This window comes from Neophocaena asiaeorientalis, unplaced genomic scaffold (genome assembly GCF_003031525.2).
Source record: "Neophocaena asiaeorientalis asiaeorientalis breed wild unplaced genomic scaffold, Neophocaena_asiaeorientalis_V1.1 scaffold154, whole genome shotgun sequence".
NCBI lineage: Eukaryota > Metazoa > Chordata > Mammalia > Artiodactyla > Phocoenidae > Neophocaena > Neophocaena asiaeorientalis.
This window is the reverse complement of record NW_020172982.1, coordinates 353,535-379,513: the sequence shown is the minus strand read 5'-3', so window position 1 is coordinate 379,513 and position 25,979 is coordinate 353,535. Positions and strand designations below refer to the sequence as shown.

The 25,979-nt window shown below is 38.9% G+C and overlaps 1 protein-coding gene across 4 annotated transcripts in view; it reads left to right on the top strand.

Annotated features, from left to right (window-relative positions):
* SATB1 (SATB homeobox 1) overlaps positions 1–24,270 on the top strand; it is a 101,594-nt gene extending 77,324 nt beyond the window's left edge. For 2 of the 4 annotated variants that reach the window (XM_024742031.1, XM_024742032.1), the window contains exons 10-11: positions 17,603–17,806; positions 20,215–24,263. In XM_024742031.1, the coding sequence (XP_024597799.1) occupies positions 17,603–17,806; positions 20,215–20,712 (702 nt within the window). In that variant the 3' untranslated portion in view covers positions 20,713–24,263. Of the gene's footprint in view, positions 1–17,602; positions 17,807–18,388; positions 18,500–20,214 lie in introns of all 4 variants that reach the window. The other 2 variants (XM_024742034.1, XM_024742033.1) reach the window with 2 other exon arrangements.
* Positions 24,271–25,979: the final 1,709 nt, after the last annotated feature.

Here is a 25,979-nt window from a genome sequence, read left to right as displayed (position 1 = left end):
TTTCCTAGAGAGTTGTGTTAATTTGCAGAATAAGTTTGAAAGGTAGAGTTGAAAACCAGTGAATTCTGTTGCTGCAGAAATAGTGGAGATGACCTGGCAGAAAGTGCAGGTGTGGGGTAACCATATAAGGCCAAAGTTATCACCAGTCTGAAGAATTCAGCCATAAGAAAATTAAAGTATTGGAGCCATAAGAAGGCAAATAAGCTGGTGGAAAACTAAAATTAAGAGAGGAGAAAGGAACAGGATCATTGGTGATTTAGAATCGTACCTCTAAAGAAAGCTTGCAACCATCCACTTTAGAGAACATTTAAAACATAGATCAAGATAATTAAGTGTCTTTTAATGCCAAATAAAATACACTCTCTCTTTTTATCTTTATTTTTGTTTTACTACTAAAGTTATGAGCCTCGTTTGGAAGCTTCCTAAAGTTCTATGGTGATTCCTATTACTGATAAGAGGTACCATTCCCCATAGAATAGCAGATTTTTCCCCTTTATTTCCTTTCCTTAACCATTTTTCCCTCTTCCTTATTTCCTCACATTAAAAAAAAACTTCCCAGTTTTTCCCTGTTTGCTTAGTGTTTGCTCCATAATATCTTCCAACTTTGAAATTTAGCGTTTTTATGCCTATTCATATTTTCTTCTGGCCTAATATCACTTTAACGGAAAAGAAGGTATTTTCTTTTTAGTTAGAATCCTCTTTCATCTCAGCTGCTAAGCAGTTTACATGGTTAATACCAAATTATTAGGTCAGTTTCTTCGAACAGTCTTAATCTACCTTTATAATCATTTTGCAAGTTACAGTTATTGTGGAAGATTTGATTCAAGCCTCACATTACCTGTCACATCACTGTTGCGTACAGATATAACCTCAGAATCCTTCTTAGCACAGAAGTGAAAGCACCCCTTACTAATCAGTGAGATCCACGCACAATGGCTTGCTGTCACTTTTTATTTAGGATTCCACTTAAAGGAAACCAAGAAGAGGTTTGATACATAGAGTTGTATGGGGATGAGTCCAAGAAATAAGAAAAGTAGAGGTTAAAAAAGGTACAGCTTATGACTTCATTGCTCCTGCCCTTGCTTTAATGACCCTGAAGATTTTGCATAGCTACTTCAAGATAGGTTAGTCAGCATGCAAATTGAATCACATTTTGCAGTCATTGGTAACACTCGCCACTTAAAGGAAACTTGCCTTGTTTTTTTTGCAAGTGAAAGATTTCATTTATAACCTGAAAAATCATCCCTAGCTTTCCACATTTGCAAACTTTAGTTTTCATGTGTTAGGATTATCTTTGTGTCTAAGCACACCTGTAGATACAAAAGGAAAGATGAAAGAGAACCAAAAAAAAAAAAAAAGAATTGCTGTTTAGGGATGCTGGGGTATGTGTGAAGTTTGAGAATAGTCAATATTTTGAGTATGAGGGAAGAACATGTCTTTCCATTAAATTTAATGAGACTACAAGAATCTCATTATTCAAGGAAAATATTGTAATTTTCTTTATGGACCCTGCTGGGACCCCGTCTAACGAAAGGACAGTTTTCATGTATCTGTTAGCAAGTGCCGGTGAAGATTCGGTTGAAAAGGAATTTATAAACTTGATCCTGCCTTTCAGCTCAGTCCACCTTTTTCAGCCACTCTGCAGTCGCTCTTCTCCACTGCCCTCAGATCCTTAGGAAAATGTACAGGAAGGAGAATTAGTTTCTTTAAATACTTTCTGCTCTTTTCTTTTGGACCCACTGTCTGCATTTTTCATCAGCATTGTCGAAGTCATCAATATCGTCTGCTAGTGTAGCTCACATTTTCATTCCAAGCTGAAAGGAAGGGGAGGGCATGGTTCCTGATTATCTACATGAGAAATAGGATTGTCCATAAAGTCACACGTGGTTTATATAACAACTTGTACATAAACTGCATCTTTCAGAGAAAGCATTGAGGATTGGCAAAGAGTGGGGGGTGGGGGTCCCAGTTTCCTGTCTACCATGTTGTGGATTTCCCTGGGCAAGTTGCTTGACCTTTCAGGCTTCTAACTTTCCCTTCAGGAAGGTGACATAGATTGGGTCGGACTCTGTAATGTCCCGGGCAATTCCAGGTTCTGTGAGTTTGTTGCTGAAACAGGTGCAGAAGTGTGAAAAAGGATGCTATTTTGACTGAAGGTCCTGCTGACAGGTGTGTTAGTCTGGGAATGAGTCACAAAGGAGGCTAGGTTTTGAATAATGGAAGGGCTTAGTTTGTGGGGACAAGGTGCTATTTTGAGGTCTGTAGCCCAAAAGGGTTATTTATGAGTGGCATATAGTGAGGAGAACTGATTGTTTGCAATCCAGGGTATGAACTCCATGTTATACAGTGTGAGATGAGCTCAAGATTGATAATGATCTCATCTGCGACTTGTTGCTAGAAAACTGGACGATCCCCCTCTCTCATCAGGGACCTAGCAAAGTCAGGACACTATAGAGAGGAGGTGAGCTTCATTCAGTTGGGTGTGGGCTTGGTTTACTATGTGGTGAGGTAGTGGTTGCCAACACCATATGACTTACAGATTGCTAAAGAGTTTCCCCCTTTAACATGTCTTTTTTGGGTTTTTAACTGATGCCTGAAAGTCCACCTTTAACTTCTCATTTTGGGGGATTAATGCAAGTTCTTCAGGGGCAGGATAGCACATCAAAGAGGAAAAAATAGACTCAGTCCGTGAGAAATCACAGGTTTGGAAGAGGTTCGTGAAATGGAGAGTAAACCAGGAGGAGGAAGCAGGGAATGGCTGCTGATGTGAAGGAACGTCTTGAAGCCCATATTTGCAGTTTGTAACTTGGTACCTGTAGCAAGCGTTTAATAGCTGCTGAGGAGTGCCCATCCCCAAGTGTGTCCTTTAAATGTTTACCCATTTTACTCCTGGTACCAACACTAGGCTACTTGTCAGGGTGTTACTTGGCTGGTTCGTTCATTGATGGAGTATTTGGTGGTTTAAATGCAATGCAGATTAGGTAAAAATAAATTACTTTCAGTACGGTCAAGAAAGTGAAGGCTATAAATAAAATATACATTCACAAACAGACAAATGCTATTAGGAAATCCAGCTCAGTCCATGCCAAGCTGTTACTGTCTAAATTGCCTGCTTTCTTCCGGGCTTGCAATTAATTTTTGCTTGTGTGTTTGGAGATTGGGGGAAGGGTAATAGCCTAATGGGTAATGATTTTATTTTAGTATTTTGATTAAAGAGACTAAATAACTTGGATCCTGGGTAGCCATGAGGACTAAAGCCTTATCCATCAAGCTTAATTTCTAGGCAGAAAATTGTGTTTATATTTTTGGATAAACTTAGCACCGCGTTATATATAATATAAAGTGATGAGATGGCTATGTGCTCATTTTCTACCTATCCCCACTTCCTTTACCCTCTTTCCTACTCACTTTCTTTTCTTTCTTTAATCCTTTGACTAGCTTCCTTCTGCCCTGTTTTCAAATCTTAAAGGCGTGTCCTTTGTGACCGTTTGCTCTTTGAAGAGGTGATGAGAGGAAAGACCAACCATTGTTTGATTTGTAAGCCTTCCCCCCTCTACCTCCACCCCCCAACAGCAAGCACCTGCCTTAATTCCATTCCTTTCCCCGCCTCCATCCTGTACCTGCCCTGCTACTTTATCCTCTTCTATTTGGGAAACCCAGGTGTCTTTGGAAAATTGATAGTGTTCCTATCCTGGCACATCCAGACATTTCTCAAAGGACACTCTACTGATCTTGCTTACCTTTATAGTTCTTGGGGTGGTAGGACGTTAGTTAACTAAGTCAGGGTATGGATGCTTTCTTTATTCAGAGGTGGTAAACCCATTTACTGAGTTTGTAACAGGACCAGGGAAAAACAGTGAGGTATATATATGTGCTAGTGCAATTGTCAATCAAGAAATTTCAAGCTGTAAAACTACTTTTTTATGAACAAAAGCTCATCCAGAACTGAAATACGTAAATGGGATAAAAGTCTTCCCCCGTTCTGATTGACTTGAGGATTGGTTGGGGGCGGAGTGTTCTCATCAACACCCCACCCTACGTACACACACAACCAGGGCACTGCTGAAACACCCCTGGTGGAAAGCTGGGCCTCCTCAGGACGCAGTCTGGGAACCATTAACTCGTGATTAACTCTTTCCCTCCAACCCATCTCTAAGAGGCATGGTCCTTTAGTGGCAAAAAACAAACAAACAAACAAACATGATAAGCAGATCTGTTCCAAGAACTTATAAATACCAAAGTTTTGTAATCTACTAGGAGCTTACATAAGATAGTTCTGGAATAATATTTGAAATATATACGTGTATGTATCTATGTATGTATACAGACACATATATATTGGAGGGGGCACCCTCTTCAGGAGTTCTTAACCTCTGTCCCATCTTCCCCCAGGGGGTCCATGCATGAACTTGAATAGAATAAAAAAACTTTATTTTCACTAATGTCTTTACTGAAATTTGACATTTTATTTAATTATCAACATAGGCAACAAGTCACAGTAGTATTAGCAATACCTATGAATTTGTCACCAATAAAAATCACAAATATTGGGCTTCCCTGGTGGCACAGCGGTTGGGGGTCCACCTGCCGATGCAGGGGACACGGGTTCGTGCCCCGGTCCAGGAGGATCCCGCGTGGCGCGGAGCGGCTGGGCCCGTGGGCCGTGGCCGCTGAGCCTGCGCATCCGGAGCCTGTGCTCCGCAACGGGAGAGGCCACAGCAGTGAGAGGCCCGCGTACCGCAAAAAAAAAAAAAAAATCACAAATATTTTCATATCACATTTTTATTGCAGATATCTCAAAATACTATTTTTGCTCATCCCTCTGAAATTACGGTAGTTATTAGATCTCTTCCTAGATCTTGCTATTTGGTACGTTAATAAAGAAGCGCATACATTATGATACAATTTGGATGACTATATTTCAGTACAGTTGGTTTTCTTCGTAATTTTATGCATTTTATTTCAGGCACATAAAAACATTGTTCTGAAAACAGTGGGCTTTACCAGACTGCCAGGAGGGTCCATGGCGCAAAAGAGATGAGACCAATGATTAGATAAGTTGTGTGTTGGAAGAAAAAAATTATATGTTTTTTTAACATGCTAGCTGAGGAATTCTTGAATTTGCCCGGGAAAGAATTGTTATTTGTTTATTACATTTTCGATGCTTATTTTTCAAGTGCCCTTCACTCCAGAGCATGTAAGCAGGGTTTATGATCAGATCATTGCAATGACATTGCAAGCAACAACAAAAACCTTACAGGCAACCTTGCTCCAGCGTTCTGATGCCCACATATAGTGCTGGAATTCGAGGAGAGAGTACCTTTGCCCTTAGGCTAGAAACTTTTTGCTAGTTAAGCTACACCTTTGCTATCAGCTTGCACATGAAGTTCAATCTGTTCTTACCTCACTGGACAGTAAGTGGCTGGGAGAAATAATTCCCTCTTACGTCTGTCCCCGCATCTCTTAGCCTCACAGTAGATGGCACGTAGATGGCGCTTTCTAGTTTTTTTGTAGAAGGGTGGAATGATTCAGAAGCAAATTCATCTGATCACAATTTTGCCCTCACAAAAGTGGGCATATTCCTCAGGTAGTCCCAGCGGGGGACCCTGTGCTCAGAAAGACAGGATAGGGCCAGTCTCCACCCTGTCCTTCTGCCCCGAGCCCCTCTCTGGACTTGCTCTCCCCAGTGTAACACAGGACCAGTGGTTGTGAGGTGCAGCTGCTGGCCTGAGTGGCCCCAGCCTCCCTTGTCTCCTTTCATTGGTAAATGTCTAACCTGGCCATGATCACTGGGACCCCCACGGTGCTTCTAGAGATATTTACGCTTTCTTTTTTTAAAGCCTACTTGTGAATCCCAAAATTTGAGTCCCTCAATTAAGCCGACTTCTGATGAGTCGGTTTGCATAATGGGTAAAATGATGTGGTTTTGGGCCACAAAATGGGTGTTACTTTACCAGCAAAATCATAAGCAACTTGGGAGCTTGTAATGACCCTGCCCGCTTGATTGTTCCTCTAAGATATGAGTCCCGTAACTTTTACAATCCCGAATTGCCTTCCCCTGGTTTTAAAAATTCTTTTGTTATCTCTCCTAGAATATCATAGAGGAAAGATTTAAATTTTTAATTCCCAGCCCCTCAATATGCATAGTGGAAAGTATAGCTCATCTGAGGAGATATCTGCAATATTGAAAAGTTTTATATAAATCAATTAAAAATGCAGTGGCAGAAATATTTGTTTAAATTAACCTGACAATAGATTATTTTTGTCAGCAGACACACCAGTGTATCGAGTCAATCATAACCTAAAAATTATTCATTTTATAGGTTCGTACTTTTATAGGTTTTTTTTTTTGCACATGGCATATACAGATATTCAGTTTTTCTTAGTGATCATCATAACTTTGAAGAGAAGAATAAATATTGTAAATTTTTCATAGTGACTTAAGAATACAACATGGTAAGAAATTTGCTTCATAATATTACAGTATAAGAGCACATATTTATTGGGGTCAAGGGATTTGGGAAAAGGTAAGTTTCCCAGGAAGCTTCTGCTTTAAACAGTCTAATGTATTTGCCTTTGATAGAAGCCTTTAATAGTGCTTCTCTGCCTCTTACACCTACTAGGCTCAGCTCGCTTTGAATCTTATTCCTTTGAAATGCAACGTTATTATGAATGTAAGTTGTTGGACTTTGCTACAATACACAATGCCCTCAGGAACTGTAGAGGTGTGTACAGTTTTTTGCCACTAACTAAATGTCCCAGACTGTGCTGTTTTTGTATTTTCCTCTGATCCCCCAGCTTACTGCTGCTTCAGTGTTGCAGGAAATCTTTTGCTATATTTTTACACTCACTCATTCAAGTGTGAGCCTTAAAGCATCTCCAAGCCCCTTGGGTGAAGGAAAGTGTGGAGTATGCTGTTCAGGGGGCTCTTTGCATTGACATTTGTTTATGATAAATGTAACTCAGGTAACAGAGATGGGGGTGGATTGGTATAAAGAAACCCATCAGCCTTAGTTCGTGGAAGAAATGCTGAGGGCCTGAACCAGAGCAGTAGGAATGGAAAAGAAGGAACAAATTCAAGACGCCTTCTGAAGGAGTAGAATTGACAGGAATTCATGATTGTTCGCTTATGGAGGAAGCAAAGAAGAAAAATCATATTTTTAAATAGAAGCCGTTTGCTGTGTTTTTTTTAATTAAAAAACAGTACTAGCCAAACTAGAAAAAAAAATTTTAATGCAAGCATAAAGGAGGAAAGAACATAAGAAATAACCATAATCCTAATTAACTAGCGATAACCTGATTTATGTTCTTTGCATACACACATACGTGCGTGCACATGTGTGTGTGCATATATATGCCTTTCATTCATTCATATGCTATACCCACCTTTTAATTCCCTATTGAGGTATATTTAAGTTGTATTCAACTTTTGCTATCACAGATAATGCTAATGTGAACATCATTATGGTTAAATATTTGTATACATCTTTATTATTTCCTTATGATTAATTCTCAGAAGTAGAATTATTGGATCAAAAAAGGCATTTGTGTCTTAAAGGTAATTGCTAGTCATTTCTACATTCGAACATTTCCACCTTGCGCTTCAGAAAGTATATACCAATTTATACTTCAAATCACAGCCTTTCAGCCCAGGTGACTGGGTGAGTGGTGATGCTGTTAATCGAGGATATATAGGAGGAGCCTCGTTTGTGGGAGGAAGATAGTGGGTTCAGGTTGGGATGTGGTAGCTGAAGTATTTTCATTAACTCCCTAGATATTTCACATTCCTTTGCATTATCTTTGTGATAATGACAAAATAATAAAAATAATAACAGCTGACATTCATCATACTGTTACTGTGCGCCAAGCCCCTTGCGTGAATTCTCTCACTAATTCTTACAACACTGTGAGTGGTGGTAACATTACCCCCATTTTATAGAGGAGAAAATTGAGGTCTAGAGAACTCAAGGAACTTGACCAAGGTTACAGGGCTAGTCAGTAGTAGAATAGGTGTTAAAATGAAAATCCAGGCTTTCTTAACAAATAGATCTTAGAAGCACATTATAAAGACGAGACGAAGTCACAGTAATTAAGTTGCATCCTCAAGAAAGTATGGTAAAAAGCAATGACGAAAGAATGGATTCCAAAGCAACTAGTAGTCTACCTATTTTTCCTAGCATATTGCTAATTCATCTCTTTTTTTTTTTCATTATTCTTCCCACTCTAAATATTGCCCATTCTTAAAAGCCAAACCAACATGACTCTACATCAGCAAAGACTTCCTTGACCACCCCAGTGGATCTCTTCTTCCTCTCCTCTTGGTTCCCACTGGATGTCTGCCCCTCACTGACCTTCACCGCATACTGCTTTGCTCTAGTAGTTATTTTTGAATGTCGCCTCTTCCCGAATGTACTGTGAGCCATTTAAGGGAAATGCTTTTGGTTAAGTCCATCAGACCTTTTTGTAGTTATCACGGACCAGGCACTGGGCTAAACATATACTATTTCATTTGTACCAGCCACAGTCTTGTGAGATGAGTACCATTATTATCTTCACTTTGTAGAGGAAGATCTGGGGCTCAGAGAGGTAATTTGCTCAAGGTTGCATACATAAGTGCCTGTAACAGGATGTAACCCTTAACTGGTATACTGAGGTAGTTGAGAGTAACTGGAAGGACCGTTAGTATTCGGGTGGGCAGAAAAAAAGGGGAGAGCGCTTTCCTGTTCGAGAGAACAGTATAGGAAATGAGAGTAGAATGTGGGGAAATGGGCAACAGTTAATAAATGGTCCGATGAATTAGGACCTAGGTGTGATTGAAGGAACCTTCAGTGACCTCTAGGGAGGATGACCTTTTTCTCTGTCTTGGGAAGCTTTGAAGGTCGTTTTGAGCAGTGGGATAACCTTGGGTAGTTTGAAAGCAAAGACCAGAGCAGTGGTTTTCATCCCAGCCTCCCTTTCCAAGGGCATCTCAAAGAGGACTAAGGGGATTGAAGAAAGCGTAATTAAACCTGTGTATTTACCTATCAGGAAGTTCCACAGGCCAAGTCAAGCATCGTATTTATTTGCTTCTTGTAGGGATCACAACTCTCTATGATAACCCTTGTTTTCTCATTCTTCCCCAAAGCTCTAGTCATCATTGGTATACACTTTCCCCTAAGTTAAGAGAGGAAAAGGAGTGATTACTTAAAGGCTGTTTTGTTCAGAAATTAAGATAATTGTCCATTGGACATAATTAAAAAGAGTGTTTGGTACCTAAGAGCATCATTCAAGGAAAATGTACCCCAGCGCTGACAAGTCAGTGGTGGGCAGAATGGAAAGGAGAAGACGATTCTTTATGGTAGAAACAGAGGTGAAAATTGATGCAAGTGTTACAGCATGAACCTTAGGGATATGGTGTTTTCTGTCTTTTAATGACACTTGCTATGAAGAGTGAGGAGAGAATAAGAACTTAAGATTTTTTTTTTAAACAGATGCGGTATTTTATTTTTTTGGATTTTTTAAAACTGAAGTATAGTTAATTTACAATGTTGTGTTTCAGGTGTACAGCAGAGTGTTCAGTTTCATATCAATATATCTATTCTTTTTTCAGATTTTTTTCCATTATAGGTTATTACAAGATACTGGGTATAGTTCCCTGTGCTATGCAGTAGGTCCTTGTTGGTTATCTATTTTGTATATAGTAGTGTGTGCATGTTAACCTCAAGCTCCTAATTTACCCCTCCCCTCCCTTAAGATTTTTAAGACAGAGAGTATAAATGTTAAACAAGAGCCAAACCATATCACTGAAACTTATGTAATGTCAAAAATACATCCTGGATTGAGAGGGAAAAACAAATTCTTTTCAAAGTCTGTATTCAAGTATCGGACAGGTAAGCCAGATTTTTATTTGTTTCATTTAAACTTCGAAGAAACCATCCTGAAAGCAGCTTTGAAGCCTATGAAAAAATAATCTTTAAATTAGATATCTTCCAAATATACTTTTTTAAAAGTAAAATGAAGGCTTTCTTTGGAAATTCTCTGTTTCAGTCGAATTAAGAGATTATCTTCTTGCCAGCTAGTTTAATATGTTGTATAGAATTTCATAGTTTTACCTTCAGTCCTCCTTTTTCTCCTTCTCAGATTCTTCTTGAAAATATTCTTTAAAACTTTCCTGACAGTCTTAAGTGAGAACGATCTTTATGTTTTTATCTACCCTGGCCATCTGATAATCTTGTTACGCACCAAACAATCTATAGGAAAAGAAACAAAACACCATATTTACGTGTTCCCTCAAGTCAGTGGCTTTGAGAAGGTAAAAAAGAGGTGAACGATCAAACACAGAAAACAAGTGATTTTTTTTTTTTTTTTTTTTTTGACTTGGTTAAATTTTAAGCAAAATTGAAAAATAAAAATCATTTACCAGTGGTTCTGAATATTCCTTCTAAATTCACTGACTTTTAATGTGAGCTTCCCCTAGATTGTAGAAACATTTCTTTTCGCAAATGCCAAACCTCCAGAAACTCTGCTAGATGCTCTTAACCTCTTAAAGACAAAGTGGCAAAAATTTACTCAAGTGGGAAATTTATGGGTAGCCATTTTATGTCCTATTACTACCGCAGTATGGAAACCCACGGATTTTTGGCTAAGATATTGAGTCCCTTAAATAAACTATAGAGTCTGGAGAGAGTTTAAAACAGTAACAGTTTAGACATTTAAAATAGTAATAATTTAAAAAACTAGTATGATTGGGGTTCTTTTCCCCCAGCAAAAATACAAGCATCAGAAACCACACCTTGAAAATAAAATATATTTGGGGATACACACACATATACATATATTCCGTTTAAGTAGGTTTCTTTTTAAAACCCATCTTTGAATAAAGTGAGTATAATGTGCTACTTTTCGAATGGCAGATGCATTTATTGCTGCGCCTCTGTTCAAATTTATTTCCCATGTTTTCTTGAATCCAACCAATGTTAACTTAGCAGGAAAAAGTTACTTGTAGTGCCTGCTGAAATTCTCTTTACACAAAGTAGATATTAGTAAACTGGGAAGGAAGATCCATGTATTTCCTGCTAATTCCATACAGAACATGTATCTTTATTAATGTTAATGGTGGGGACCTCTCATTATGTTATAGAATAATCTGCTTTAGCAAAGGTTTTTCTCCTCAAGAACTTCATAACATTTAAAGGTTAATATGTTAGGTAAAGAACAATATCTTAAGATAAGCGTTTTTATTACAGGACATGATGGGATGGTTTTTATTAAATTATATGATGATTTGAATGGGGAGAAAAAAGTGCATCGCTTCTTTGCCCTCAACTTTAATGCCTTTAATCAAATAATGACCTTCTGGAAAATAGTTAATTTTCAGCATTTGGAAAGATCAATACCACTTTGCCACCAAAAAATGGCCCAGATGATGAAATCTGATGTATTTAAAGTATCATTTCACCCTTTTAAACCTAGTAAATAATTGAAAATGCTTTCAGTAGTGCTTTGCCGCTGTTTTGTTTCTCACTGTTCAAAGTGTTAGGATTGTTCTTGAAAAAAAAGGTTTAAAGTTGGTGTGTGAAGGAAGGAGGCAGGCCTCAACACCCAGAAGTGGGATTGTACCCCCATCAGGCCTTGTGTGTCTCTGCATTAGGGGCATGGAAGAAGTAATATGTTTTAATACTATATTTGAGGCAGGGTGTATATAAAGCACAAAAAGGGTGGAAATGGAACCTGTCTGGAACATTCAAGGGGTGGCTTAAAACATCATTAGTCACTTTGCATCTTTTGTGATATCTTACAACCTTTATGTTGGGGTAAAAGATTCAGTAGTTCTGACAATTAGAACCCATTTCCCCCCCCACCACCCCAGCTTATAGAACATTGATATGAAATTACCCACGAGCACAGATAGCTTTGTAAATTAAAAAAAAAAAAATTGCCCTCTCTTAGCATGTTTGTGGGCAAATTAAAAACTGTCTTCATTAGCATAAGTAACAGATTCTTTTAAAAGTAGAAAATTATTTGCTGAATGATAAATTGCTAGCTCTCTAGTTAGTTGTTGTTGAAAATGTACTCATTCAAAATGCCTGGTGTAGTTTAGTCTACAATACTGAAATTTTTTTGTGTGAGAAGTACTATTTAATGGCTTATGTACTTAATCCTGTTCCTACTACTTGCTAAACTGTAATTCATGCTTTCCACTAGAATGTTTGTATCAAATACCTCCCTATTTAGATTGATTTCTTTTAATATCATATATTATTATACTATATGCCCCAGAGATTGGAACAAAATACTCCTGCAAATAACACATGAAAGATGAGGGTAAGGGGTGGGAGAATAAATACAGACTGTGAAATGTTTTGCTTTTTAGAACTCAAATTACCCATTCCGGTTTGTTTGTTTTTTTTAATGTTTTTTCCTTCTTAGTTGCAGGGAGAATTATTTGTCATTTTTCTTTCTCTTTTTATAACTCTTGGGTTTAAAATGTATATGTACATAACAATCATATATGCATATCTGTATATTGTATTAAGTGACTTTGTTTTTTCTCTCAGAGAACACTGAAGTCTCTTTTCCCCTGGAAAACTAGTTGTGTTTCGTGCTCCCAGCTCTGTCACAGACCAGGCCTTGTAAGGGTTCTCCTTTTATGTGTGTGAGGCTTCCTAGGTACAATAAATTCATTCGTGAAACGAGGTTGCTTTCCTGACTCAGTTAAAAATCACTGTGCACCCCTTATCTGTTAAAATGATAGAAGCAGCAAATTGACTTGAATTAACTGTTCTAAAAAGAGTGGAGTGGAAATCAGAGATTGAGTTTGGGTGGAAATTAAGCAGCTGAGAGATGAAGGTGCCAGGATTTTTATTTCAATGTGGTACAACAAGATTCTGTCGGTAAAGCACATCATTAGAATATTGAGTTTAGAACTGCTAATTTTTCCTTTAAAATGAGCATACAGTCATGTGTTTCATGGACCATGATAAATTGCCATTGTGTTGTCATTGAGTTTGTTTTGCTTTTTTTCAGTACTGGTTTGGCAGTCGTTCTGCATTTTCTCTTTTCCTTTTTCTCCCCCTCTGATCTTCCGTGTCTTTCATAGATTCCCTAACCAAAACCAGTCCAAAGAATGTTATTGATTTCATACAGTCTGAGGTTTAACATCTTTACCATTTTCTTGCTTACAGTGGCAAGACATTTACAGATGGTTCTTGGTTCCTATAAAGTACATAACAGTATTTCCTTTGTGGCAGATGGATTCAAGACTTTTAGTTCTCAATAAATGTAGGTTTACAATACATAACTTTACAGGATTTGTGTTGTATATAACAGGTTTGAACATATTATCTCAGAATTCATCTGCATGGCATTTTCAGCTTGTTCAGGGTCCATGCCAGTTTTTTTAAGTAATAGGGGAAGTGCTGTGATTGATAGCAACAGCTCAAGGCGTGATTTTGAATAGAAACAAAGGGTTTAGAGCAGAAGGTGTCAAACTTTGTCAGTTTGAAAAGTAGGAACATCCTGAAAGTTTTACTTATTTATTTACATGTGGCTACTGTTTATATTTTGCCCTCTTTATATTCAGCGTAATGTTGCTTGGCAAATTTACTACATTTAAAGTTTAGGTTGTTCCTTGTGCCATTTTAGTTTTCTGAGAATAGATCATTCTCATTATTTTAAGGCTGTTAGTCTCCTGTCTTTTCTACTGTTCAGAACAGTTGTGATCTAATTTTAATTGTCAGAGCAGTTCCCTACCCCCGCCTAGGGTCTTATGATATTTTAAGTCCCAGAGACCTGGCTTAAAAGGTAATTATGTTCACATTTTGCAACAAAGTGCAGCACCTTATTCACCTCCTCCACCCAGTAAATCTACGCATGTATCATTTAAAAAACCAATCTAGTACATAGGGAAATCGTTATTTTTATTTGTTACATATTACCAGTATTCTGACATATCATTGTCTTTATTTGCCCTAATAATATGGCTTATGGAGAAGCGACCTAGGAAAAGGTACTGGGGAATTGGAGAGCATTTGGTTTTTTTCGTCACTTTCTGCAAAACATAGATCAGATTACTGTCATCATTAATAGAGTCTCGATCGATAGGATTTGAGGGCGTCAGAATATTCCGACGTGTTTAAATGGTATTATAATAAATTGATCTTCTTTCTGCCAGTGTGAATTGGGAATGAGCCAGTTGATTTCTCTGCTGACAAAGAACTAGCCCGTCAGAATATCTGTCTTCCGTTATTTGTTGAGGGCGACACACAGCATACCGCTCCTCCCCCCATTTTTGTTTTTTGGAATACCCTTGTAGAACTAACAGTTCCCAGCTGCATGCACCGTTAAATATTTTTCTAAGAAGCATCTGATTTCAGTCTCTTAAAATCATCACGTCTCTTGAAAGGCTAGCGGAGACATGCTTCAGATTTATAATTCATCGCATTATTTTTAGATAAGGAATTAGAAGTATTATTTAAGGGCAGAGGTTAATAGCAAACTACTGGAAATGTTATGTTAGTCATGCGTAATTAATAAAAATAAGAATCCGTCTCATAAGTATAGAGACAAAGAAGTGACAATATGAGCAAAATATTTGTTGAATGAGTCAGGGCTCTTTTTCTGAAATATTTGTGAAACCAGCATGAGTGTGATTGTTTAGGAATTAACTATCATTATTAGCCGTTTTAAAAGAACTAATGATTTTCTTTTCCAAAGAACATCTGTGATCCACATGTTTGTTTTTTTTTTTTCACATATATGCAAGTGCTAACTGATCTCTGTGTTACTTTTAAAAGTTTCTAAAAGGATTCGAGAAATTATTGGAGTTCTTCAGCTTTCTCTGAGAAGATTTTCTTACATGAATCGTTCTTAATTTAACTTTTAGCAATTTTTAGTTACAAGCATTTATTGCTAAAAAAAAAAAAAGACATGCTCAATGTTAAGCACTTATTGCAATAGTATAATTCTAGCTAAGTAAAGGAAAAAAAAAACTGTTCTGTTCTTGATGAACCTTCTAACATCTCTTGAATGGTAAATAAAATTGTAGCAATTTGCTGTGTTTAGGCATGGAGGCCTGTCAATTGCCATAGCTGAAGAATGGAGACGGGTTGGGGGGGGTAATCTTAACCATAGTTAATACTCAAGCCTTCAGGAAGACAGATCTAAAACCTGCCCTGCATCAAAACATAGAGGTAAAGTGTAAAGAAATAGCTTAGATGTAGGAAAATATAAAATATTTTCATGGCTTAATCGAGAGAGCAAATATTTGTCAGTAAGAGCTAAATAAACATCTCTGGGGCACCATATGCAAGTGGGTCTCAAATATTTCAAATACTCAAATACAGTTTTGTAGTTAATGTTCTATTCACATAAATAGAGCTAAAATGTGACATGTCACCATATGATTCCAGAAAGAAGCAAAGAACTGCCATGGTTAGAAGAGAAGCACGTTCAGTGACACTGTCATCACAATTACTTTTATTTTTTATTGAGCTAATATTTTTTCAGGTAAATCTTCAGTTTACTGTCTGTTCTCTTAGCCTGGAATTATGCATTCAGTAGCATCAAATGAGTGCATGATTACATGACCGTCTGTAGGTTAATTATTTGTTCAATTAAACAACGTGTTGAATGGAGAATCAAAGGCCTCTTAGTTAGGGTTAAGGCTAGTAGATGTCATGAAGTTTAGCAGCTGTCACCCTTGACTGGGTGGTAGGTGTGCCTTGGGAAGCTAGTGTTATCAGTCTCCATCTTTCCTTTTAAAATGTTTCAAATAGGCCATTTCAGGGAGAATAGGCCTTGCTTCTTCCCACTGTATATTACAGTTAGAAGAGAATTTCTCCAGTGGTTCAGTTTGAGAAGGAAAGGAAAGTCACACCATTTTCTGATGTCACCCAGAGGTAACAACAACAAAAAAGCAACTCCCTTTGGCCAGTTCTAAAAATCAGATACTAAACTGTACTCTTTCCATTCCCATCCAACTAATTTACTTAGAATTTCCAAGAAACCCCTTTGTCTTAGGTCGAGTTCCCTAAAACAGAGGCTAAGATAAGGAATCAGGGGCTCATGATTTGGTGGTGAGGGACCCGGCAGGCATTCAGGAGGACAAGAAAGTGGAAGGGGTCAGGAAAGAATGTGGTCTCAGGTAAAGTCCGTATTGATGGGGAAAGGCAATAAGAAGGTTGGGGAGGGCCATCTCTGGCCAAAGGGTAGAGTGAGTCGTCACTGTGGGGCAAGAGGGTGGGTCAGCCAGTCGCGGGCCACCCCAGGGTGAAGGGGCTAGTGAGGGGTGGAGTAAGCATCCGGGCATCTCCAGGTGCGATGGCTCCAAGACATTTGTCCAGAAAAGAGTATGGTTGTAGGCCGACAACAGGCAGCATGGCAGCTGGGGCTGGTTGCCTTAGCTGGTGAAGGGGGTGTGGGTGGGACCTCTTCCCTCTTCCTGTCCACCCCATTGCAGTCCACCCCATTGCTTAGTGTCCATCATGGCGGCCAAGATAAAGAAGGTTTGAGATGATGATTAGAGAATGTGAGACATGAGAATGTGAGACAGCGTACTCTCTTGGACCACTCGGTTCTTGAGAATCTGAGGATCAGAAACTGGGCCTTAGGAGGCATCAGAGAGGTTCAGGTTTTGGCATTCGTTGGACGTTTCCTTGTCTCTTAGCCCAGGAATTCTATTAAAATGCTCACTTGATGAACCATGTGTGTACATAGCAGCAGGCAGGACTCTGAGGTGTCTTTCTGGAAAGTTCCGTCTTGGAGAATTCTTCTAATGCTCATTCTAAATACAGTGCCTTACCTTGGACGACATTCTTGCTCACGTAACTGCACACGTCCTTTCTCTCCCTTTCCTGCACACTCACACACACACATGTTCACACAGAGTTGCCTTTCTAATACAAAAATTATAAACTTAGGGAATCCTTTTAGAAAACAAAATTATTCTAAAAGCCTGTCCTAACCCTTCTTAAATACCTTCAGAACCTCAGATGGCCACTCAGCAGACAAGAAGCACACTCAGCCTTGCTTTTCTCCTCTGACACATTCTGCAGACTCCATGGTAAATGGGTCTTGCCCTTGGAGTCTGAAAAATAGGACCCTCCTTTAAGATGCAAATCTGAACGTGTATTAGAAACAGAGCCTGCTTCTGCGATAGCCACAGCTATTCTCTCAACAGGTTAAAAAAAAAAATTTTAGCAGATTGGGATGTTTTTATTTTATTTTGTTTTTATTAATTATTTATTTTTAGCTGCGTTGGGTCTTCGTTGCTGCACGTGGGCTTTCTCTCGTTGCGGTGAGCAGGGTCTACTCTTCGTTGCGGTGCTCAGGCTTCTCATTGCGGTGGCTTCTCTTGTTGTGGAGCACGGGCTCTAGGCGCGTGGGCTTAGTTGCTCTGTGGCATGTGAAATCTTCCAGGGCTCTAACCCGTGTCCCCTGCATTGGCAGGTGGATTCTTAACCGTTGCGCCACCAGGGAAAGTCCTGGAGTGTTTTTAGTTTGTGAAAAAAGTTAACTTCACAGGGTCCTTCCTTTTTAGCTCCTGATGGAAAATGTCAGCCGACCCCCTTTCACCTCCCCCTGCCATCAGCCTGAACTGACCTGTTATGCCCTTGTCTCTAAGGGGTGGCTGTGTGAGCTATTACGCTGGAAAGAAGATCCTTCTCCAGAAAACAGGACCCTGTGGGAGAACCTCTCCATGATCCGAAGGTTCCTCAGTCTCCCTCAGCCTGAACGTGATGCCATTTATGAACAGGAGAGCAACGCGGTGCATCACCATGGCGACCGGCCGCCCCACATCATCCACGTGCCCACAGAGCAGATTCAGGTTCGTTTACCTTGGCCAATTCAGTATAACACTCGGTAAATAGAGGTTTAAACTTAGCAGGGAAACGAGCATTTCTCTTCTTTCCGCCAGTCTAAACATAGGCTTCTGAGCAAGAGGTAACAATACACTGCCATCTCACTCAGGGGGAGAAAAGGGAAATGAACACACGTTTTCCAACATGTGTATTGTGTTCCTCTCCTCTCATCTCCCCTCCCCCAAAGCGGTGGAACCCCCTTCTACACTTATTTGGCAAGTCTGTCTTTGTTAGAATTGAGTGGTTTTGTTGTGTAAGAGCTTAAGAATTTTGTTGTTGCTTTTGAAAAATCAGAATTTTTAGAACGCCACCTCTTCTTTAATGAGTACCAATACTGTCCCCGAGGAAAGGCATGACTGCTGTTTCTGTACAGGAAGTTAATTGGATCACAACTGTATACCTTGGATTCTGTCCAAAAGAGAGGAGGGGAGGGAAACTAAATTGGCTTCTGGCTTCTGACTCCCTGGCCCTGCCTTCACTTTGTAGCTCTATCCTCACAGCCTTAGGGAGCACAGGTTAGGGGTGAGTCACATTTGTCTTTCCTTTAGAGCCCCTCTCCCAAGACCCCTGGGAAAGGAGAGTCTAGAGGCGTTTTCTTGCCAGGCCTGCCAACGCCTGCACCGTGGCGCGGTGCTGCTCCACAGGTGAGCCAGGCACAAGTTAACCTATGCGAGCAAGAGAGGGACACACGGAGAGGGTGGTGCCAATACCTACTCTCTTGGTCAGGATGCTCAACCTTGCAAAGGCCATGCTAACCGTGGCATTGGCCGAAGATCACTGTGCCGGCAGAGTCAGCCTCGGGCTCAGCTTGTCACATCCCGCGACCTGTCTCCACTCATCCACTGAGTGGATCCACTAAATTCATCCCCAGTGAATTCAGATTGGGAAGCTCTGGGTCCAGGTCGTTGTTGGCCTCCATTGCTTAGGAAGTGTGCTGAAATTGAACTTGAGCTGTACAAATTATTTGTGTTAAATCTAAGGGGACGCTTTTAGCTTTCCCCTTTCAGGGAAAATGCCATTGCCTTCCAGAGTCCTAAAATTCTATGCTCTCTTTGTTGAATCACCTACATATTATTTCTTGGTATTGCTATTGGGGGGAGGGGCCGCGGGAAGGGGAGGAATACACACACACATATGTACACAATAATAGCGTTATGCATCCACTAAGGGAAAAAAACCTTTGACTATAAAAGTTAAATTGAAAAAGAGAATCCCTTAGGATATCAAGCACTAAAATAATCGTGAAAGCCTGAAAAACTTACTGTTTAGCAAAAACAAAAACAAAAAAGATATGTGTTAAGTTAAAAAAAATAGTACTTGTTTGAAACTGTAAATTGTTTTTAATAAAATTGCTTCTTAGGAGGATTAAGGAGATGCCTAGGGCACAGTACAAACGGTCTAGTATTTTGGGCTTCCTCGGGTTGATTTGCTTTGCTGATAAGAATCTTGGATATGGAGTGTATATATTATGTGCATGTGTCACACGTTTGTTATGTATGATTGTGTATGGAAATTACAGCACATATACAGATACTAATTATGAAAAAGTGTCTGTATACACTAAATTTAAATCCTAATCACATCTGAGTTTAGTATAGACAAAACAATTTGCTAGCCGTTGTGGGATGGATGGAACCTTTATTTGTTGGTAAGAAAAAAACTTGCAGTGTCAGCCCAGTGCAATTTTGTAAGAAATCTGTGTCTGTTAGATTGAAACTGTCTAGTAGGACATTCACACGTGAGAATCTCAAAAACCCTTTGGATTCATAAGGGCTGTGCTGCAGAAGAGCAGAGGCTTACCCATTGTATTTGCAACGAAAATAAGACTTTGTATGCGTATGCTTGCTCAGCGTTTTACCCATCCAATGAAATGGGACAAAACACTCATTTCCTTCCCCACGTCTCCACAGCTCACCTTTCGAAAATGCCTTGGAAATCCCTACTTCCCAATCTTCATTTAAAATCTTTGTCAATTATTGATACCATAATTTACTTTGCTGTCTTCGCCTCTGATGCGTATCCTTCTGGTGAAGTTTATGGCTCACATTTTCAGAGCGCCGAGTTCCAGCCACCGTGAGCTGGCCTAACCTCTGATGAGGAAGCCCAGGAGCCGCCCCAAGCCCTCTTAATTCCACCCTTTCTGGTGATCATTTTGATTTTCTTCCTAGTACTGTGGGCCATTTAGCTGGCTTGCCTTTCCGCCCAGGATCCCTGTCCCCGTCCCGGTCCAGGCAGGTGCATGTGGGATCCCTGACCATGTGCTCGCTCGTTGGGAGGCCGCATGCGCAGTGGGAGAGGCCGCAGCGCAGTGGCCGATCCTGCATGCGCGGTGGCCAAGAACGCCGCTGACCCTGTGCTTGTTTCTTTTCTGCAGCAGCCGCAGGCGCAGCCGCAGCCGGCGCCGCCCCCCGCGCAGGCGCAGGTGCAGCAGCCTCCGGCCGGGCCCCGGCTACCCCCACGGCAGCCCACCGTGGCCGCGCCCGCCGAGGCGGAGGACGAGAGCCGGCAGAAGGTGCGGCCGCGGACCAAGATCTCGGTGGAGGCGCTGGGCATCCTGCAGAGTTTCATTCAGGACGTGGGCCTATACCCGGACGAGGAGGCCATCCAGACTCTGTCCGCTCAGCTGGACCTGCCCAAGTACACCATCATCAAATTCTTTCAGAACCAGCGGTACTATCTCAAACATCACGGCAAGCTGAAGGACAACTCGGGCCTGGAGGTGGACGTGGCCGAGTACAAGGAAGAGGAGTTGCTTAAGGATTTGGAGGACAGTGTCCAAGACAAAAATGCTAACACCCTTTTCTCGGTGAAACTAGAAGACGAGCTGGCGGTGGAAGGGAACACAGACATTAACGCCGACGTCAAAGACTGAGATGAAAGTCTTCTTTTCCTCCATCAGCACCAGTGAAATTGACTAACGACACGGAAGGTCCACCCTGTACTCGCTCAGCAAACCTTGTTGTCCATTGTTTGGCCAATGAATCTTCAGAAACTTGCACAAACAGGAAAGTCGAGAAAGGATGATACAGACTGCACTAAGCGTTTTGCTCTCTTTTACAAACTGCTTGGCAGCCCCAGGTGAAGCATCGGATTGTTTGGTATTAAAAATGAAAATTTGTGTTCACGGAACACACCCAGGTGTGTACCCCGTAAGCATGATACCAGTGATTTTTTTTTTTAATTATTATTCTGGAGCCTCAAACAAGCATTATAACTTCTGTGATTATTATTTCCTTCCTTTAATTATTTCTGTAACACTTCACACTGATCTTTGGAAACTCGCCCCTCATTTAAAAGAAAAAAAGAAAAAAAGAGTTTGCTACTCTATTGTATGTTACAAAAGAACTATAGACTGTGGAATGCAGTTTAAAGATGACATATGCCAACAAATGCCTTGTATTATATGGCACTGCCGTAATTCAAATTTGTTTTTATTTTGGAAATAAAAGTTCACTGTAATCTTTTTTTCATTCTCATTGTTACATGATTTTTTAAAAAATGAAAAGAAAATGTGAAACACAGTTTAGTCCTCATTATTTATTTGTAGATCCTGCAGCATCATGTTGTAATTAATTTTTTGGAAGTTTCCGTTAAATGTAAAATTGCTTCTCTTGTTACCATACTGATTCTTTTCTATTTATAAATGTATTTTGATGGGCAGTAAAACAAAGTGTCTTAAAAGTTTTAAATAGATAAAATGTGCTTTACACAGTTGCCTATAAAAAGTGCTCTATGTTATCCAAGCAATTCATACTATAAGCTTCACTCTTATTGTTGTATGCAATTTTTACTATCATGCAAATAAGCTTAGGTAAATAAAACTAATAGATCACCTTAGAAAATTATGCAATTAATGTGAAAATAATTGATGTTTGCAATGTGTCTTCCTTTGGTTTACAATCAATTTTAAAGCTACATCTGTATAAAATTTCTGTATAAAGGTGTTATTTCATTTTTATGAGTTTATGGCTATGAAAACACCAGCTATTTTGTTACAGCTGGCTGTTTTTATAAGTGTATCACAGTTTTCTTTATGCAGAAATGTTCTGATTAGGAGTGGTTATTGACTGTAACTACACAATTAAAATTGTTTGTATGGTATGACATGGTAGGGTTTGTCTGCTTATGTGAAGTACCTTACAGAGTCCAAGACGGCCCTCTAAGTTAGATGCATGTTAATACTTTCTTGATATTTTGCAGATCTGAAAAAGAGCAATTGAAAAGTCACTTGAAACACTGTATATTTAAATCACAAATACATGCTCACTTTTTAAGTTTAACAATGAAGACAATAACCTGTTTTTGGTTAATATATTAAACAGAGATAGGAGGATGGTCAAAAGACTCGCCAACAAAGACATCAATTCAGTCTCTAGCAGATAGGTGCTTAGAATGGATTCATCTGCATTTACTTCACAATACTTCCATCATGGCGACACTTTTTTTAAGCTGATGTATGAATATTTTTAAAGGCCATTAATAGTAACATAAGTAGGGGAAAAAATGGACCTTCTGTTTAAAAACTCCTTAGTAAGCCATGTATTTTTTTAAGTTGTAAATGGAATATAACTTAATAACTCTGAGCTTATTTGGTTGTGTATGTCATAACTATAAGACCTCCGTGAAGAAAATAAGAATAACATGCCTGGAACTGAAACACGCACTTCAAAATTCTTGCAACATGAAACTCAGTAAAAAACTCCAAGATATAAAGTGAGGTGTGCTAATGGTCATGAAAAGGATTGGGGCCAGTGTTGCAGTTTTTGGTTATTTTTTTTTTCACATTCACATTATCTTTTGCTTCTTTTTAAGATTTCCTACTTGTTAGCAGGTGTCTGTTTTCCTTTGCTTCTAAAATCGCCCACTCTGTTCCTGCCCATCTTTTCCCTGAGCCCTGATGAGCCCATCGGTGGGCAACTGGACTGCTTTAATGCTGAATTTAAGAAAATAAAATGGGATGGCTGAAAACTCCCAATTCAGCTTTCAAAGTTACTATTTACTTTTGAAGCACAGCTGAACTACTTCAAAGGCACCTGATTTGCTATAAACTTAAAATTATATTGGAAAAGTTTTCAGTTCTTTTCATTAAATGAGAGAACAACTTTTAAATATTCTTGCTTATTACTAGGGTTCAGAAAATCATTTAAGCAAAAGAAATTTGAGTTAAAATAGAGAGTAGATAGTGTGTATTAAAAATAATAATTAAATAGAGTAATATGCCAGGAAGCTTAAAGAAAGACAACCTATCTTCTTTTTTTTCTCTGAGTTTAAAGGGAAAACCTAGAGCAGAGGGTAGTTTTTTTTTTTTTTCTACACCAGCACAACACCTAATATAAGGTGTCACAGATTTAATAACATTTAGAAGGAGAATTTGGGTTGCAAATAAGATTTTCTCATTCCCAGTAACCTCCTAACTTCTTTGGAAGTAACATTTTCAATGGTTGCTGAGTGTGTATAAGAAATCAACATGACAATACTAATAAAATTCTCACTTAGGCCCCTTAACTCAAGCAACATGATCTTGCTAATATGACTTTTTAAACCAAAAAAAGGAAAAGCACATGTGTATAAACTGACGGTCATGATGGAGTGAGCAAAATTGTTTTCAGGGAAGATGGCACATTTTGCAAGAGGTTTGTCGGGGTAACCTTCCACATGGCTCCCCCAACGTCATATATTGCTCATACCAGCCCCAGTGTTGCCAGAGACTGGTAAAATTCCTTGAACAAACTTCACTGTGTCCATGTATTTCAGAGACTTTTAAAAGATGGGCATGACACAGTGCTTCGTGCTGTTAAGACCTTAGCAGAGTCAGGTAGTTTACGGGTAATATTCAACCTTGTGCATCTGAATCTGTCGTGGATTCCTTCCCTCAGCACTTTGCCACTAATTTGTATTACACTCTGTGGCCATATAATACTTGCACATTATGCAAAAAATAATGTTGATAGTATCTCCTTGGCACATAATATGCAGAGTTGACACATAACATTTGAAAACCAAGGTAACTGATATGTGTGCCCTAGTTGCGTGGCACTAGGTTACAAAGCCTGTACATATTATATATAAAATGTGTATTGATTAACAATTAGTCCTAAGGAATTCTGAGCTTAAAAGAAGTGGTTTTTTTTTCTGCATTAGTGATATCTATATCTAACTGTGCTTATCTAAAATATATAGCTTGAGTAGAAAACATTTTCCAGTTGTTCAAGGTTGAATGAAAACGACAATCTCATACATTCCATTATTCAATTCTGCCCTATTCCGTATTGTTATCATTGGCTGATATTAAGGTCCTTGACTGTCACGATATTATCAATAAAAGATATTCTGCACTGCCTGGTGATATTTTCAAAAAGAGCAATTAAAATGTGTATACCTACGCTATTATATAGCCAATGGAAATTGGACTATTGTGCTAAAGCAAGCCAGAATTTGCATGATAGTGTGAAAACTAATAGAGGTCCAAAAATACTAATCCTTTCTAAAATATCAGAAGATACTGATACTGTAGTTAACCTTACAAATAAATATTTTTTACTTTTTAAGGGAGCATATCATGGATTCAGCATTTCTGAGACAATCCATTTAATGTAAATACTAAATACTTGCATGTCTTTCGACAAAGGCTGAACTACATCTGTTAACGTGAACATTTTTGATGAAATATGAAGTACCCTCATTTAAGAAATGTGATAGAAAGTATATGTCCAGTATAGTATTACCTGTTTAACAATACCACGTGTTAAGTAAAAATAGTTCGGAATTCATGTTTAAATGATGAACAACATTTTAAGCCTTCCTTACATTACCCCCCTTATGTGGATCATACGTATTTCCAAGTTTAATTTTATCAAAATAATTCTACAAAAATCCCATTTTGGTTTCTTGCCCTGTATCAAGGTTGTATATTAAGTCACCTTCTTCTGTCAACTATTTCAACTGCTAATATCTCTCTTGTGATCAAAAGCACATGACTAGGGCCCTGTTCTCTCTGATACTAGTTGATGAGGTGGTGGGTGAGGAAAAACAGAGCAGTACATTATTTTTGTTGCCTTGCAAAGAAAATACAGAGAAACTCTAAAGTGACATTTTGCACTGAGTTAAATGTTGCCCATTATTTTTTTACTCTTAGTTGCATTTTTTTTTTTACTGTTATTGAATATTTGCATTTTATGGTATTCAAATAAGTTTTCATGACAGTGACAGTCTCTTTTCATGCCCTTATGCGCCCCCCCCCAAAGAAAGGATGTCCCATGGGCTGCTTTGATTTTCCACTCACAGAAGAACCATCAGTACCTGTTAAATGAGAACGCTGAGAAAGTTCAACTATTTAATTGTGTGCATTAATTCACTGAGCCTGTGGCAATGTGATACAAAATAAGCATTTGTTCAGCACACAAACCTGTCCAACAGCCTCTTTCACCTACTCCACCTTTGTTTCCAATTTTAATTTCCAAATATTTGTTCTACCAGATCTCATACCAAGGCTTTCTACCTTCTGAGGCCCCTCCCTAGCATTTCCCTCAAATATGCTTAAAATGATAATAGCAACAACATTGGTAGAATGCTTCGTTTTACAAGGCACTGCCACACCATCTCTGTTCCACTATGAGTACTTAAGGCAGTCACAAGGGAGGAGAAAGTCAAATAGGGAAACTGATTTGTTCAGCTGTTAAGTGGCTATATTTGTTTCAAACCCAAGTCTTCTATCTACAAATTTCTATCTCTGTTTACTGCTTAATAAGAGCTTTCTCAAATGCAGAAAATATAGAAAAAATTAAATGCAATTCGATATTGTCAGAAATAGAATGTAATGTATTTTACTAATAAGAAAAAGTCCATCACTAAGTAATTGAAATCAAGTGTATGAAATATTAACCCCAAAACTCTGCTGTAAAATCCATATACACCGATTTTTTTAAGCACACATTTTATTATAGGAATTTCCGAATACACCCAAAAAAGTAGAGAGAATAGTATTTATAATGCACCTGCAAGGATTCATCACCCAGTTCAACCATTGTAACATTTTTCCATTAATAAATACTTTGTGAAACTTGTTAAAATTTTGATGAAACGTATGAAAATATCGAAACTATTTGATGGGTTTTGCCCATAATGACGTTGACATCATCT